General features: G+C 37.8%; 1 protein-coding gene and 1 long non-coding RNA gene across 21 annotated transcripts in view; one reads left to right on the plus strand and one right to left on the minus strand.

Moving 5' to 3' along the window:
* trpm3 (transient receptor potential cation channel, subfamily M, member 3) overlaps positions 1 to 14,680 on the plus strand; it is a 143,358-nt gene that overhangs the window by 114,380 nt on the left and 14,298 nt on the right. For 12 of the 20 annotated variants that reach the window (XM_088993653.1, XM_088993661.1, XM_088993663.1 and 9 more), the window contains 3 exons: positions 243 to 471; positions 8,600 to 8,767; positions 11,461 to 11,601. In XM_088993653.1, coding sequence (XP_088849779.1) covers positions 243 to 471; positions 8,600 to 8,767; positions 11,461 to 11,601 — 538 coding nt within the window. Of the gene's footprint in view, positions 1 to 242; positions 472 to 8,599; positions 8,804 to 11,460; positions 11,602 to 14,680 lie in introns of all 20 variants that reach the window. The other 8 variants (XM_088993650.1, XM_088993657.1, XM_088993655.1 and 5 more) reach the window with 1 other exon arrangement.
* Positions 363 to 9,037, minus strand: LOC148898779 (uncharacterized). Its single transcript, XR_016114631.1, has 3 exons — positions 8,818 to 9,037; positions 8,562 to 8,638; positions 363 to 465 (listed from the first exon to the last, which is right to left on the minus strand). It is a non-coding gene; the product is annotated as an uncharacterized LOC148898779 (long non-coding RNA).

A 14,680-nucleotide genomic window follows, 5' to 3' on the forward strand; every position in this document is an offset into this window, starting at 1 on the left:
TCTCAGCATGACATCCCGTGTGTCCACTCAGGCTATTTGTAAAGATTGCGCCTGTGCTGGATTTTATTTTTTTAAGTCCCTATTCGTGGGTGTTTCCATGCAAATCTAATTTAAAATGTAGACCAGATGGTCAGTGATGCCTGGACCATTTTCACACACTCCTTTCATGTTGTGACAAGACACCACACTCCCTCTGTTCATGGCTTGACGCATGCGTTTATGTCCCGCATACTATTTCCTAGAGAGTTTGGCCAGCTGGCTGTGGAACTTCTGGACCAGTCGTATAAACAAGATGAGCAGATGGCCATGAAGCTCCTGACGTATGAATTGAAGAACTGGAGCAACGCCACCTGCCTGCAGCTGGCGGTCGCGGCCAAGCATCGCGATTTCATCGCCCACACCTGCAGTCAGATGTTGCTGACCGACATGTGGATGGGACGTCTGCGCATGCGCAAGAACTCGGGACTGAAGGTAGAGGAAAAATAAATGTATTAGTGGACAATTGGCGTTATCTTCGATGGTCACTATATTAGGTACGCCTGTATGTTGGATTGGATTAGTTTTTATTAGTCTTGCAGTGGAGAAAATCACATTTCACAGTAGCAAAGTAATGACATTAAGAGGAAAGGAAGAAGTAGAAAAACAAATTACAGTGATACCTTGGCTTACGAACGCTTTAGCTTACGATGTTTTTGCTTTATGAACAGTAAATTCACGAGAATATAATCTTGGCGCACAAACTAGTTTTCGGCGACTGAACACCAAACCACACGGTCAAACAGCACCACGGTGGCTGGCGGACTAGTTTTCCACACCCACTTTCTTTGAGTGCAGACATGGTTTTTTATCGAGTGGAGTACTTTTGCTATTATGGGACCGAAAAAGACCCCACCACAGGCTAGTGTTCAGCCAAAGAGGACACAAAACCAAATTATGGTCGAGCAGAAGAAGAAGATCATCGAAAAACATGAATGCGGTGTGCGTTTGTGTGACTTAGCGTCCCAGTACCAGTATGCTAAGTCGACCATTGCTACGTGTGGCTAAAGGTGTTTCTTTGTCGGTCTCAGGCAATAGAAGAGGTTTAAAAAATTCTGTTGATTTGGATGAACGAAAAGCAGCTAGCAGGGGACAGTGTGAGTGAGGGTATTATCGCCGAGAAAGCACGGCAACTTCAACAAAAGCAAAGGCAACTACATCAACGACCATCACAAAGGTAAATAAAATACAGTACAGTTTATGCCTTTAATTGCAATACTACAGCACATTTATGATACATAAAAGAAGGTATATCGTGTGTACTTTTAAAGCTAATTTAGTAGAAAAGTGTTTTATGGGGACCTGGGAACGGATTTTTCTCAGTTTTAATGGTTTCTTATGGGAAATAAATGTTTGGCAGACAAACTTTTCACCTTACACACACTTTCTGGGAACCGATTAAGTTCGTAAGTCGAGGTATCACTGTAGCCACTTTTCGCGGAGCCGTCTTGAAGTAAAAAAAAGACAACAAAAAAACTAACAAATAATGTGACAACACAAAAGACAAAGACAGTCTTCAATCTTAAACTTTTTCTGCACCCTCTTTGTTATATGAAGCATTTCTAGATGAAAGAGGAGAGGATCAAAGCATCCTTTTCACCGGTGGATCAGGGACATTATGGTGGAATGTGCACATCAACTAAAAGCTACATGTTGAAAGCAAACACGAAGATGTAGCATCCATTGATTAAAAAAGATTGTCTCACATCTCCTATCCCACGTAAATCCGCTTTAATTCCAAGCCGCGACAAATCCACATCTGGATCGGCGCTCTGCGCTGACTAGTGAATCACATCAAGTATAAGAGTGGTCGTCTAAAAAGCTCAAGTGTATTGTATCTCATTCTACGATACCTTTGACTGAACATGACTCCATCTTACTTGCCGCTACGTCACTTTAAATCATAATTTATGGACAATGCCATCGGTGAAAATAAAGTCGACCACGAAAGAGAATAATGAGTCTAATCAGCCACAAGCAGTGAACCTTCTGCTATAACTTTTGTTCGTTTAAGACCACCGATTCTCCTCTGAAGCCACGGGGAACGAAAGAACTGACCTTAATTACTAGAAAACCTTCAAACCGTGTACCACATATTTTTAAGCGTTGGGCTTCGGTTTAAGCCTTTGGGGCCGACGACATGTTTTCATTTTCGGCGGATACTTAATAATATGTGTGTAGATTTAGCTCTCTGAGCTGAAAAATGTAACAGAGATCTTTTTGGCATTGTAGATTAAAAAAATAATAAGACACTTGGGTTGTAAATTTAATGTATTTTTTTTTCATCAAATTCAATTTAATAATAATACAAAGACAAAATTATGTCTTTGTATTATTTTTTTTTATTATGTCTTTATAGTGAGAATTCTGACTTTATTCTCAGAATTCTGACTTTAAAGTCAGAATTCATTCTGAGAATAAAGTCAGAATTCCCACTTTAAAGTCAGAATTCTGAGAATAAAGTCAGAATTCTCACTTTAAAGTCAGAATTCTGAGAATAAAGTCATTTTAAAGTGAGAATTCTGAGAATAAAGTCAGAATTCTCACTTTAAAGTGAGAATTCTGACTTTATTCTCAGAATTCTGACTTTATTCTCAGAATTCTGACTTTAAAGTGAGAATTCTAACTTTATAGTGAAAATTCTGACTTTATTCTCAGAATTCTGACTTTAAAGTGGGAATTCTAACTTTATAGTGAAAATTCTGACTTTATTCTCAGAATTCAGATTTTATTCTCAGAATTCCGACTTTATAGTGAGAATTCATTCTGAGAATAAAGTCAGAATTCCCACTTTAAAGTCAGAATTCTGAGAATAAAGTGAGAATTCTCACTTTAAAGTGAGAATTCTAACTTTATAGTGAAAATTCTGACTTTATTCTCAGAATTCTCACTTTAAAGTGAGAATTCTAACTTTATAGTGAAAATTCTGACTTTATTCTCAGAATTACAACTTTATAGTGAGCATTTTGACTTTATTCTCAGAATTCTGACTTTATTCTCAGAATTCTGACTTTAAAGTGAGAATTCTAACTTTATAGTGAAAATTCTGACTTTATTCTCAGAATTCTGATTTTATTCTCAGAATTCCGACTTTATAGTGAGAATTCATTCTGAGAATAAAGTCAGAATTCCCACTTTAAAGTCAGAATTCTGAGAATAAAGTGAGAATTCTCACTTTAAAGTCAGAATTCTAACTTTATAGTGAAAATTCTGACTTTATTCTCAGAATTACGACTTTATAGTGACAATTCTGACTTTATTCTCAGAATTACGACTTTATAGTGAGAATTCTGACTTTATCCTCAGAATTCTGACTTTATTCTCAGAATTCTCACTTTAAAGTGAGAATTGTAACTTTATAGTGAAAATTCTGACTTTATTCTCAGAATTACGACTTTATAGTGACAATTCTGACTTTATTCTCAGAATTACGACTTTATAGTGAGAATTCTGACTTTATCCTCAGAATTCTGACTTTATTCTCAGAATTCTCACTTTAAAGTGAGAATTCTAACTTTATAGTGAAAATTCTGACTTTATTCTCAGAATTCTGACTTAAAAGTAAGAATTCTGACTTTAAAGTCATTCTGAGAATAAAGTCAGCATTCTGACTTTTTTCTCATAATTCTCACTTTAAAGTCAGAATTCTGAGAATAAAGTCAGAGTTCTGACTTCAAAGTCCGAATTCTGAGATTAAAATCAGAATCTTGCCAACCATATATATTTTTTTCTTCAGTGGCCCTAATCCTCTTCCATAATGTCCTGTGGTAGATCGGGTGGATTCATTTAGACCCATAGTTGCTATTCTTTGACCTTTGAGTTGTTCTGCTGAGGCTCGTGGGAGCAGAAAGACAGCAAACGCGCTCCAAATTGAACAAACAAGACGATGTGCCCTCTGGTTATCATGACATCTCTCGTAATAACGCTGTCCAAATATCGTCAAAATAATAGCAGCGCGGCGACAATGGTGCAACATCCGTTCCCGACGATGTAACTCATCAAGATGGAGTCGCCGCAGGCTGTGAAAGCGCTATCACCGTGTTGACAATGTCGATTTCAGGCCCATGTTGAAGTCAGACTCATGTGTGACATCTTTTGATTCTCTTGACTGATGACGACGGCGATGCACGAATTCGCTCCAGGTTTCGGCTGACGTGCGCGCTGTTGTCGAGCCTGGAGAATGACTGCAATGAAATGAATGACTTGCCTTCCTTCACATTGATGGGGTGACTTGCCCTGGCTGGGTATTGCTGTTCCACAATATTGAGGACAAAAACGTCATGGCACGCAGAAGCCACATTCGAAACTACATGGATTTGTATCATTCATTCATTCATTCATTCATTCATTCATTCATTCATTCATTCATTCATTCATTTGTTCGTTCGTTCATTCATTAAATGATTGATTGATTAATTCATTCATGCATTAATTCATTCAGCATTTTGTTCATTCATTGATCCATTAATTCATTCAGTAATTCATCCATTCATTTGTTCGTTCGTTCATTATTTCGTTCGTTCATTCATTGATTGATTCATTTATTCATTCATTCATTCATTCATTCGTTCGATGATTCATGGATTCATTGTGGCACTATACAGTTCCATTTTGGCTACTGTTGAAATGGATTCATGGATTCATTGGTGCATTCATTCAGTGATTGATTGATTAAATAATTCATTCATTCATATATTGATTTGTTCATTCAGTAATTGATTTGTTCATTCAGTAATTGATTCATTCATTCATTTGTTCGTTGATTCATTCATTCATTCAGTAATTGATTAATGGATTGACTGGTTCATTTATTCGTTCATTTGTTTGTTCATTTGTTTGTTCATTCGTTTGTTCGTTCATTCATTGATTCATTCATTCAGTAATTGATTGATTGATTGATTGATTGATTCATTCATTCATATATTAATTCATTCATTTGTTCGTTGATTCATGGATTCATTGGTGCATTCATTCAGTGATTGATTAAAATAATTCATTCATTCATATATTGATTTGTTCATTCAGTAATTGATTCATTCATTCATTCAGTAATTGATTGATTGATTCATTTGTTCGTTGATTCATTCATTCAGTAATTGATTAATTGATTGATTGATTGGTTCATTCATTCATTCATTTGTTTGTTCATTCGTTTGTTCGTTCATTCATTGATTCATTCATTCAGTAATTGATTGATTGATTCATTCATTCATTCATATATTAATTCATTCATTTGTTCACTTGTAGTCATTCAGTAATTCATGTTTTCAGTAATTGATTGATTGGTTGATTCATTCATATTAACTCATTCATTAAATGCTTGATTGATTAATTCATTCATGCATTAATTCATTCAGCATTTTGTTCATTGATTGATCCTTTAATTCATTCAGTAATTCATCCATTCATTTGTTCGTTCATTCATTCTTTCGTTCGTTCATTCATTGATTGATTCATTCATTCATTCATTCATTCATTCATTCATTCATTCATTCATTCGTTCGTTGATTCATGGATTCATTGGTGCATTCATTCAGTGATTGATTGATTAAATACTTCATTCATTCTTATATTGATTTGTTCATTGATTTGTTCATTCAGTAATTGATTCATTCATTCAGTAATTGATTGATTGATTCATTTGTTCGTTGATTCATTCATTCATTCAGTAATTGATTAATTGATTGATTGGTTCATTCATTCGTTCATTCATTGATTCATTCATTCAGTAATTGATTGATTGATTGATTGATTCGTTCATTCATATATTAATTCATTCGTTTGTTCATTCGTACAGTCATTCAGTAACACTCATTCGTTTGTTCTTTTATTCATTCGTCTTCCTGACCATTTTATCCTCAAGAGGGTCGCGGGGGGTGCTGAAGCCTATCCCAGCCGTCTTCGTGCACTTGCCGGGGGACACCTTGAACCGGTCGCCAGACAAGCGCAGGGCATACAGAGACAAACAACCAGTCACGCTCACACTCACACCTAGTGTTCAATCAGTCTACCATGCATGTTTTTGGAATGTGGGAGGAAACCGGAGGACCCGGAGAAAACCCACGCGCAGGGAACATGCAAACTCCACGTGGGGAGGCCGGAGCGGTATAGGAAATTGTGTGCTAACCACTCCACTACTGGACCGCCTGGATTTGTATGATTAAATTTAGAAATGTTGCTAGCTCTGCAAGCCCTATTGAACTTCATTGCGTCAATCGATTCGCTCCTTGACAATCACACTATAGTTTTGTAGTTGTTGTTGTTGTTTTTTTATATATGACGTTGCCTCAAAATCCCCCACACATGGCCGCATGTGTGGGGGACACTCATTTTTGGCAACGGTCAACTTTGGCCGCGCTGCTCGGCCTAATGATGTTTATGTAATGTAGCATTGAGTAGGTTTTACTTGCTGCCGGCAGAACATAACCATTAAGATCCAAGATGGATCGGCGTCAGCTTGTTCCGATGATTACAAATGAGACCTTTTTCAGATGACTGTTCTGTGCATTAAAAAGTCCTTAGATCCACTCTGGAACCAATTCCGAAGGGTTGCTTCGGGCGACTTTAATCCATCTTCTTTTCCGTTTTAACATTAAAGGACAACCAACATCACTTTTTTGTTTCTTAACTGACATCAGAAAAACGTTTTATAGCATCTAAAATACCCAAAACACGCAGTATGATATTTTTAGTCAAATGCAAAACACCAATAAAAATGACTAAAAGTATCCAAAATCTGCAAAAAATTGGGCATTTTCAGAAAGTCCCGCCCCCAGTTTGTGACATCACGCCAAGACGTCTTGCATTGCTCGTGAATCAAAACAATGGCTTCAGATTCTGAGAAGATGCTTTCTTGTTACACATCCAGTTCTGAATATGATTCAAATAGTTCTGAAGAGGAAAGCATACATGTTTGCAATCGATTAAATAATTTATTCCATGCCATTTTGACATGCCAGAACCTCTGTTTCCACAGGCTGATAAATTCCTTATATGGAGTTTGGACACCCTCTTCTGGCGGCTTTTGGGTGCAACACAAGGTTTTCAGACCAAATAATACAGCAAAATACATTGACGTGATGGAAGGACTGCTACAATGTCTTTTTTCAGTCAGGGGCGTTCCTTTAATGACGTCACGTACAGACTCGTCACCAACTCAAAAACAAGACTTCCTGAATATTCAGCGCGAGTCTTTAAATGTAAAATATAGCTATATGCTGTGGAATCTTATTAAAATACGCTCAGTAGAAGTCATTTGAAGCCATTTTACAAATTAATGACACAACTTGTCCGGAGACGTCGGTTGTCCTTTAATTAAGCGTTTGGATGGTTTTTCAGTACACTGTACTCTGTGTTTCATGTCTGTGTAGCTGAAGTAACATTTCCTTGGTGCCACCTTTGGATTTTTTCCAATGACCTTCACACCGAGGTCCTCAACGGCGGCTTTGGCACTCTTTACGACCGCCGATGATCTATGCCAGCCTCGCATCGCATCTCTCTCTGTGTCATAATCTCCACGCCGGTGCTCATAAAAGAGCTTGTTTCTCTCACATCTGTCACGAAAAGATTCTCCCTCCCCTTCCACATACCTGTCAACCGGCCATATTTGGCTGTATTCTGTACAGTTTTTGCGCATTTTTAGATGTGTACGGCATACAAGAAAGTTTGTACGGGAAATGCAAAAAATTGTTAAATCCAGTGATACCTCAGCTCACGAACTCAATTGGTTCCCAGAAAGTGTATGCAAGGGGAAAAGGTTGTCTGCCGAACATTTATTTTCCATAAGAAACCATTAAAAATTGGAATAATCCGTTTCCAGGTCCCCATAAAACATAATTTTCAACTAAATAAGCCTTAAAACTACACAAAATATACCTTATTGTATGTATAATAAATGTGCTATCGGATTGTAATTAAAGAAATAAACTGTACTGTATAATATCGTCGTTTTATTTACTTTTGTGATGGTCGTTGAAGTACAGTAGTTGCCTCTTGATGATATCCGAGTGAAGTTGCCGTGCTTTCTCGGCAATAATACCCCCACTCACACTGTCCTATGCTAGCTGCTGTTATATACAGCACAGGTTTCAAAGTCAAGGCCCGGGGGCCAAATCCGGCCCGCCACATCATTTTTTTTCGGCCCGCGAAAGCAAATTAAACTCGTGAAATTCCATGATGATTGCTAAAATCCTAGCCAAAATTTCATATTTTTAGATGTAAACCACAATAACAGGCATTATTCTTGACTTCAGATTTGAAAACTAGTTATTCATTCATTTGTGGTGCGCTCTATATGTAATATGTGGAAGGGATTAAACATTCTAATGGTTTCCCCAAATTCATAACGGCCCTCGAGAGGACACCATAACTACAATGTGGCCTGAGGCAAAAATGGCATTGATTATTGCTAGAAATATGTTGTAACTTGTTCAAAGTATTCATGTTTACGTATGAAATTTTGTTCGGAAAATTGCGCAATGAAATTTTTTCTCAGTAAGGAAAAATTGAATCGTTAGTAAGCTCACAGTGTCTCGTAGGCTGACAGGTATGCCTTCCTCAACAGGTGATCTTGGGTCTACTCCTGCCGCCGTCAATCCTGAGCCTGGAATTCAAGAACAAGGATGAGATGTCATACATGCCCCAAGATCAGGAAGCCTACTTGCAGGAGAAGGAGGAAGAGGAACCCGAGAAACCCGTCAAGGAGAAGGAGGAGGAGGACATGGAGTTCACAGTAAGATCTTACTGTGAGGCGCAGTACAACTCCGTGGTGAGAGAACCCACCTCAGCCCTGCATCTCAGACCCTCTGCACATACAATATTAACGTCCAAAACTAGCGCGATGTGAATTTGTTGTCCCTTTACACGCTCGGCCAGTTCAAATCTCCAAACGCACACAACATGGCCAACCTTCCTGTTTCTCATTGTCTCAAGCCAAGATATCAGTCGTGGAGTTGTAGCGTCTCTTGTGGGTTTTCCTCGTGAATGTTTCTCCTTCCATCGATTTCCTCTTTTCCGCCTTTCCCCGTGCTCCCTCTTGTTTTCTTTTCCGAAAACCCCTCCCACCTCCTCTCTCTTCATCCCACCCACCTCTCTCCAAGATGAGGTACAGTACAATCCTGGCTGACAGCTGCCTCTCTCGCTCTCCTTCTTGTCGCAGCGGGCCGCTTCGCATGTGGGCCCCGGGAGATTTGCATTTATGTTCCCGTGCGTGCCTGCCGCTGCACATCTGAAATCATCTGATCGAGCACCTTCCCAAAGCCATAGAGTTGCCCCATTGTCGTATTTCGACATGGATGCCGGGCAGCGTTTGGATTTTTTTCCAGTTCAATCTAATCAGTTGAGGAGATATATCGGGATCCAGGTTGCGCGCTCAAATCAAGAGTGGACAGACATTGATTTGAGATTTCGCAAGCTAGATCTTATATTGTCCATTTCACTGATTGCATTGAAGTTGAGCACCTTTCGGCACGGCTCGATTTGCCATCTGCATTAAGCGCATCCAGCAATGAAACCGACCAGGTTGGACTCAAGAAGGAACAAGGCGGAGTTATAAGACACCCAGCTACTTACAAATTAAGGACAATAAAAGTACTTAAATAATTAAATGTAATGTATTTAAATTAAATTACATAATGTTCCATTAATATATAAATAATACATACATAAATAAACACATATATATACAAATATATACTGTATGCAAATAAATAAATATATGAATATATGAATGATGAACGAATGAATAAATCAACAAACAAATAACTGAATAAATGAAGAAATAACTGAATAAATGAATAAATAAATACATGAATAAATACATATTGGAATAGATAAATCATAAATGCGAGAGTAAATAAATAATAAATATGAGAATAAATAAATACATAAAAGATTTGCGCCCAGTGCAAAGTACTCATAGAGTAAATAATAAAAATAAATAAATGAATGAGTGAGTAAGTGAGTGAGTGAGTGAGTGAGTGAGTGAGTGAGTGAGTGAATAAATACATAAATAAATCTTAGAATGAATAAATGTTAGAATAAATACATAAAAGAATAAATACATATTAGAATAAATAAATATGAGAATAAATAAATACATAAAAGATTTGCGCCCAGTGCAAAGTACTCATAGAGTAAATAATAAATAAATCACTGAATGAGTAAGTGAGTGAGTGAGTGAGTGAGTGAGTGAGTGAATAAATACATAAATAAATCTTAGAATTAATAAATGTTAGAATAAATACATATAAGAATAAATACATATTAGAATAAATAAATATTAGAATAAATAATAAATATTAAAATACATAAATAAGAGACGTGTGCCCAGTCCATAGTACTCTTAGAATAAATAAATATGAGAATAAATTAATAAATAAAAGATTTGCATTCAGTGCAAAGTACTCTTAGAATAAATAAATATTAAAATAAATAAATACATATTAGAATAAATAAATAAATAATGCATATTTAAATAAATAAGAAATTTGCGCCCAATCCAGAGTACTCTTAGAATAAAGAAATATTTGAATAAATAAATAATGAATATTAAAATGGATGGATGGATGGATGGATGGATGGATGGATGGATGGATGGATGGATGGATGGATGGATGGATGATTTGTGCCCAGTCCAGAGTACTTTGCACACTAATTGTAATCTCTTTCACCCTAAAACCATTTTAGACATGAACCAGGGATGATTTAAATGCTAAATCCGTGCCAATCCGACCATGTTGATCAAAACAGCTTTTTATACACTGAAAATGTTTCATACAGCTGTTGTATTGGCTTGCATAAGATCGTGTTGTGTCCCCAATAAAGTGTCCATTGAGCCGTCCACAAATTCCAAGAATAAACTCTCTCAGCGGCCTGGTGTTGCTTTCACATGAAGTCCATGAGCCATAATGAGAACGTGACATGATCCCTCTCTCATCGATTGACAAATTGTGTCCCAAACCGAAATTTCAATGTCTTCCTTTTCTGTCTTCTCTTTCGGTCTTCTTCCTGTCCCCCTTTTGGCCCATCCTGTTGTCTGAGACACAATCCATGAGTATCCGTCTGTGTGTCATTTTGTGTCACCAACATTCACTCATCGCAAGACTCACCTCGAACACACATTTCACATTTTGGAATGAAGACATTGCCTGTGCTTGCTTTTTTTGGCGGTTCTGATGTGATAATGAATGATAAAATTGTGTACTTGCCTGGAAAGTAACCATTTATCTTCTGTGTGTTTCTTCTCTCTGGTACTCAACACTCCCCATCCACCCTCCTTCCTTTGACATACTTCCTTCCTCCTCCTTTTCTGACGCATCACATTTGCCTCCCACTCTTCTCATCCCTTTATCGCTCGCTCCTCGCTCTCTTTCTCTTACCCGCCTCGCTCATTGTGGGGTTCGCGTGTGACCTCCCCTACCCCAGGCGATGCTGGGGAAGGTAGCCACAGAAACATCCAGGAAGAAAGATGTTGAGGAGGTTCAGAACCGTCACAGACTCATTCCCATGGGACGCAAGATCTACGAGTTTTACAACGCTCCCATCGTCAAGTTCTGGTTCCATACGGTCAGTTTACGGTCCAGAACGCACACCAACGCACTCGAATTCCTCCGTGGCGCTCTCTGATTCTGAGCTGCTTGAATTACTGTGCATGTGCCTCCAGTGATATTTTCACTCAAATTCCAGGACCCACAGAATATTGAGTTTTAGGACAACATAAACATCCAATGCAGCGTAAGAAACCTTAGACTCTCTTCTTTCATCAGAAAAAAATAGTTATTTCCTAAATTATATGGGTCTGGAGTTATCTGTGCTGTACAAAATATAATATAATACATATTGATTTATATAGCCCTTTAACAACAGCTGAAGCTGGAAAAAAATGCTAACATGGAAAAAAGGGAAATGCTGGCCCCTTGTGGAAGGGAAAAAAAATTGCCAGAGGTCTGGCCAGCGCTTTATCGATACCCAAGCACGAAAAACAAAAACCCAAACTAATTTGAGAATGGGACTCTACGTCATAGTTTCAATTCTTGAATAAATCCGTTAATTGCAGTGAATGAGTTAATAGTGTGAATTGGACATTCAAGACATGGTGAACACTGGTGAGGAGTCCAGGCCACAACATTTGGTACACCTGAATATTCAAATGAGAACCTACAACAGCTGTATAAAATTTCCAATTGACTGTTTATCTCCAAAATTCTTGAAAAAAATGTACTTACACTGCTCTTTAGCAGTTTAAACTGCTTTAAAAAACAATTATCAATGATCTCCTCGTTGTACCCGAGTCCCACTCATTTTCCATGATCTTCCTCTTTGACCTGAGTGTGACCTTTGACCCCATCACACCCCTCTCTATCCTCCTCAAGAGACTATCCTCCATAAATCATCGCCAACATTGGACCGCACTCAGTTTATTCCCATTCCTTTTAATTCGCCCCTACCATAGTGACTTAAGGTGTGCCCCAGGGCTCTGTCCTGAGTACCCTACTCATTACCACCAACCTCCTCCCCCTTAGTGACATTTCCATAAATTTAAAATTCCCCTTTATTGCTTTGTAGATGGCCCCTAGCTCGACCTGTCCTCTCAACCCACTTCACTCACTTTCATGTTGTCAGATATCAACTCTGGGTTCAAATTTCATCCAATTAGATAAGGATAAAATGGAAATCTTCCTAATTGGCACCAAATCTACATTTCCAAACCCGATAGGGTCACTCCTTCGTCTCTCCTTTCCCTTCAGGTTAAAAGTCTGGGTGTCATCTTCTAAAGTACTCTATCATACCATTCACATATCAGTAACATAGACCACTCTGATCATTTCCTTCCCCACAGATCCTTTTCCTAACTCTCCTACACTTATCAGAAAGCCTTTAGCAGTCCCACAATTGGGAAATTTGCAAATATCCTTTATCATTGCCAAATAAAAAGATAAACTAAAAAAACTGTTTTTTTTTTGCACATTTCTTGAATTGTACAGGGATACCTAATGTCGTGGCCAGATATTGTACACCAAAAGAAATACAATACATATTGATTTATAAAGCGCTTTAACAACAGCTGAAGCTGTAACAAAGCGCTTAACATGGACAACTGTTATATACAGCACAGATTTCAAAGTCAAGGCCCGGGGGCCAAATCCGGTCCGCCACATCATTTTTGTCGGCCTGCAAAAGCAAATCTGTGAAATTCCATGATGCTTGCTAAAATCCTCAACAAAATTTCATATTTTTGGATGTAAACCACAATAACAGTCATTATTCTTGACTTCAGATTTGAAAACTTGTTATTCATTCATTTGTTGTGCGCTCGATATGTAATATGTGGAGGGGATTAAACATTCTAATGGCTTCCCCAAATTAATAACGACCCTCGAGAGGAAACCATAACTACAATGTGGCCCGCGGCTAAAAATGACTTTGAGACCCCTGATATACAGGAAATAAAGCAGTCACAAAGATAGTAAAGAGTAAAACTCAGATCAAGTCTGATACGGTAAACGCATCATCCTCATTACTGGAATGCAGCTGGAGATTTACACACCGAGTCTCAGAATTTCGTGTCAGGCGTACAAAAACAAAATTAATATGATTTGAAGTGTTTCTGGGTTGCTGTTGCACTTCACAGCCTTACATGCTGTTTTTATTCTTCCTGATATCACATAAATTAGCTTGCATTAACTTTGCTTGAAGAGATGTCACCGTTTATGCTTATTTCATCCCGTTGTCCACCTCCGGCTGTTTACTTTTCCTTTGTTTCCTTTTTTGAATTTTATTAATGCACTTGTGTGGTCTTCCTTGGCTTACCATTACTGTTGTATACCCCTAAGCACAGTGGCAGCAATTTTATCACCCAGTCAAATGTATCCATTCACACATCGTTTTACCAATTTAGTTAGTTATTTTATGACAGCAGAAGAAAATGTTAACCTGAATTGAATTATAGCATGATGTCTGACAGCAAAATACATTCTGTGCTTCCCGTTTTTCTGTCGCACAAGACCTAACATTTGATTTGAATTTGATTTCCTCTGGTCTGCTTGGTGATGAGATGCAGTCGATATTACAAGTGCCATAGAAATCAAATGAGTCAGTCGATGACTGATGTTAAGAAGCTCAGCAGCTGGAGATGCTCAATGCGTGTTTTCGGTGTGAAAAAGACTTTAGAAATTTGTCAACTCAGAGATACTGTAAGTCTGTTTTGGCGCTTTTGTTACTTAGGATGCTGTCTTTTGCATTGCTACTGTTAGCATGTTGGCATTTGTTTATTTAATTCAGGGCAATCTTGATGGGTCTGCCTTGTTTGAATACCCATTGTTAGCATGTTAGCATTGGATTGAGATTGGATTAGCCTTTATTAGTCTCGCAGTGGAGAAATTTACATTTCACAGCAGCAAAGTTGTGAAAGGAAGAGTAAAGGAAAGGAAGAACGAGAAAAACAAAATACAGGGGCTTCTGTAAAGGCAGCCACACTCATGGCGCCATCTTGAAGTAAAAAAAGTACAATCTTGAAGTAAAAAAAAGTACAATTTTGAAGTAAAAAAAGTAACATCTTGATTGGTTTTTATTGCCATGTTTGTTAATAGCGCCTGGATAGTCAGCAAAATGAAAAATCACTCTCGGCTTTTGTTACTCAATCTTG

This window comes from Hippocampus bargibanti, linkage group LG04, assembly GCF_051943395.1.
Source record: "Hippocampus bargibanti isolate YZ-2025 linkage group LG04, ASM5194339v1, whole genome shotgun sequence".
Taxonomy (NCBI): domain Eukaryota; kingdom Metazoa; phylum Chordata; class Actinopteri; order Syngnathiformes; family Syngnathidae; genus Hippocampus; species Hippocampus bargibanti.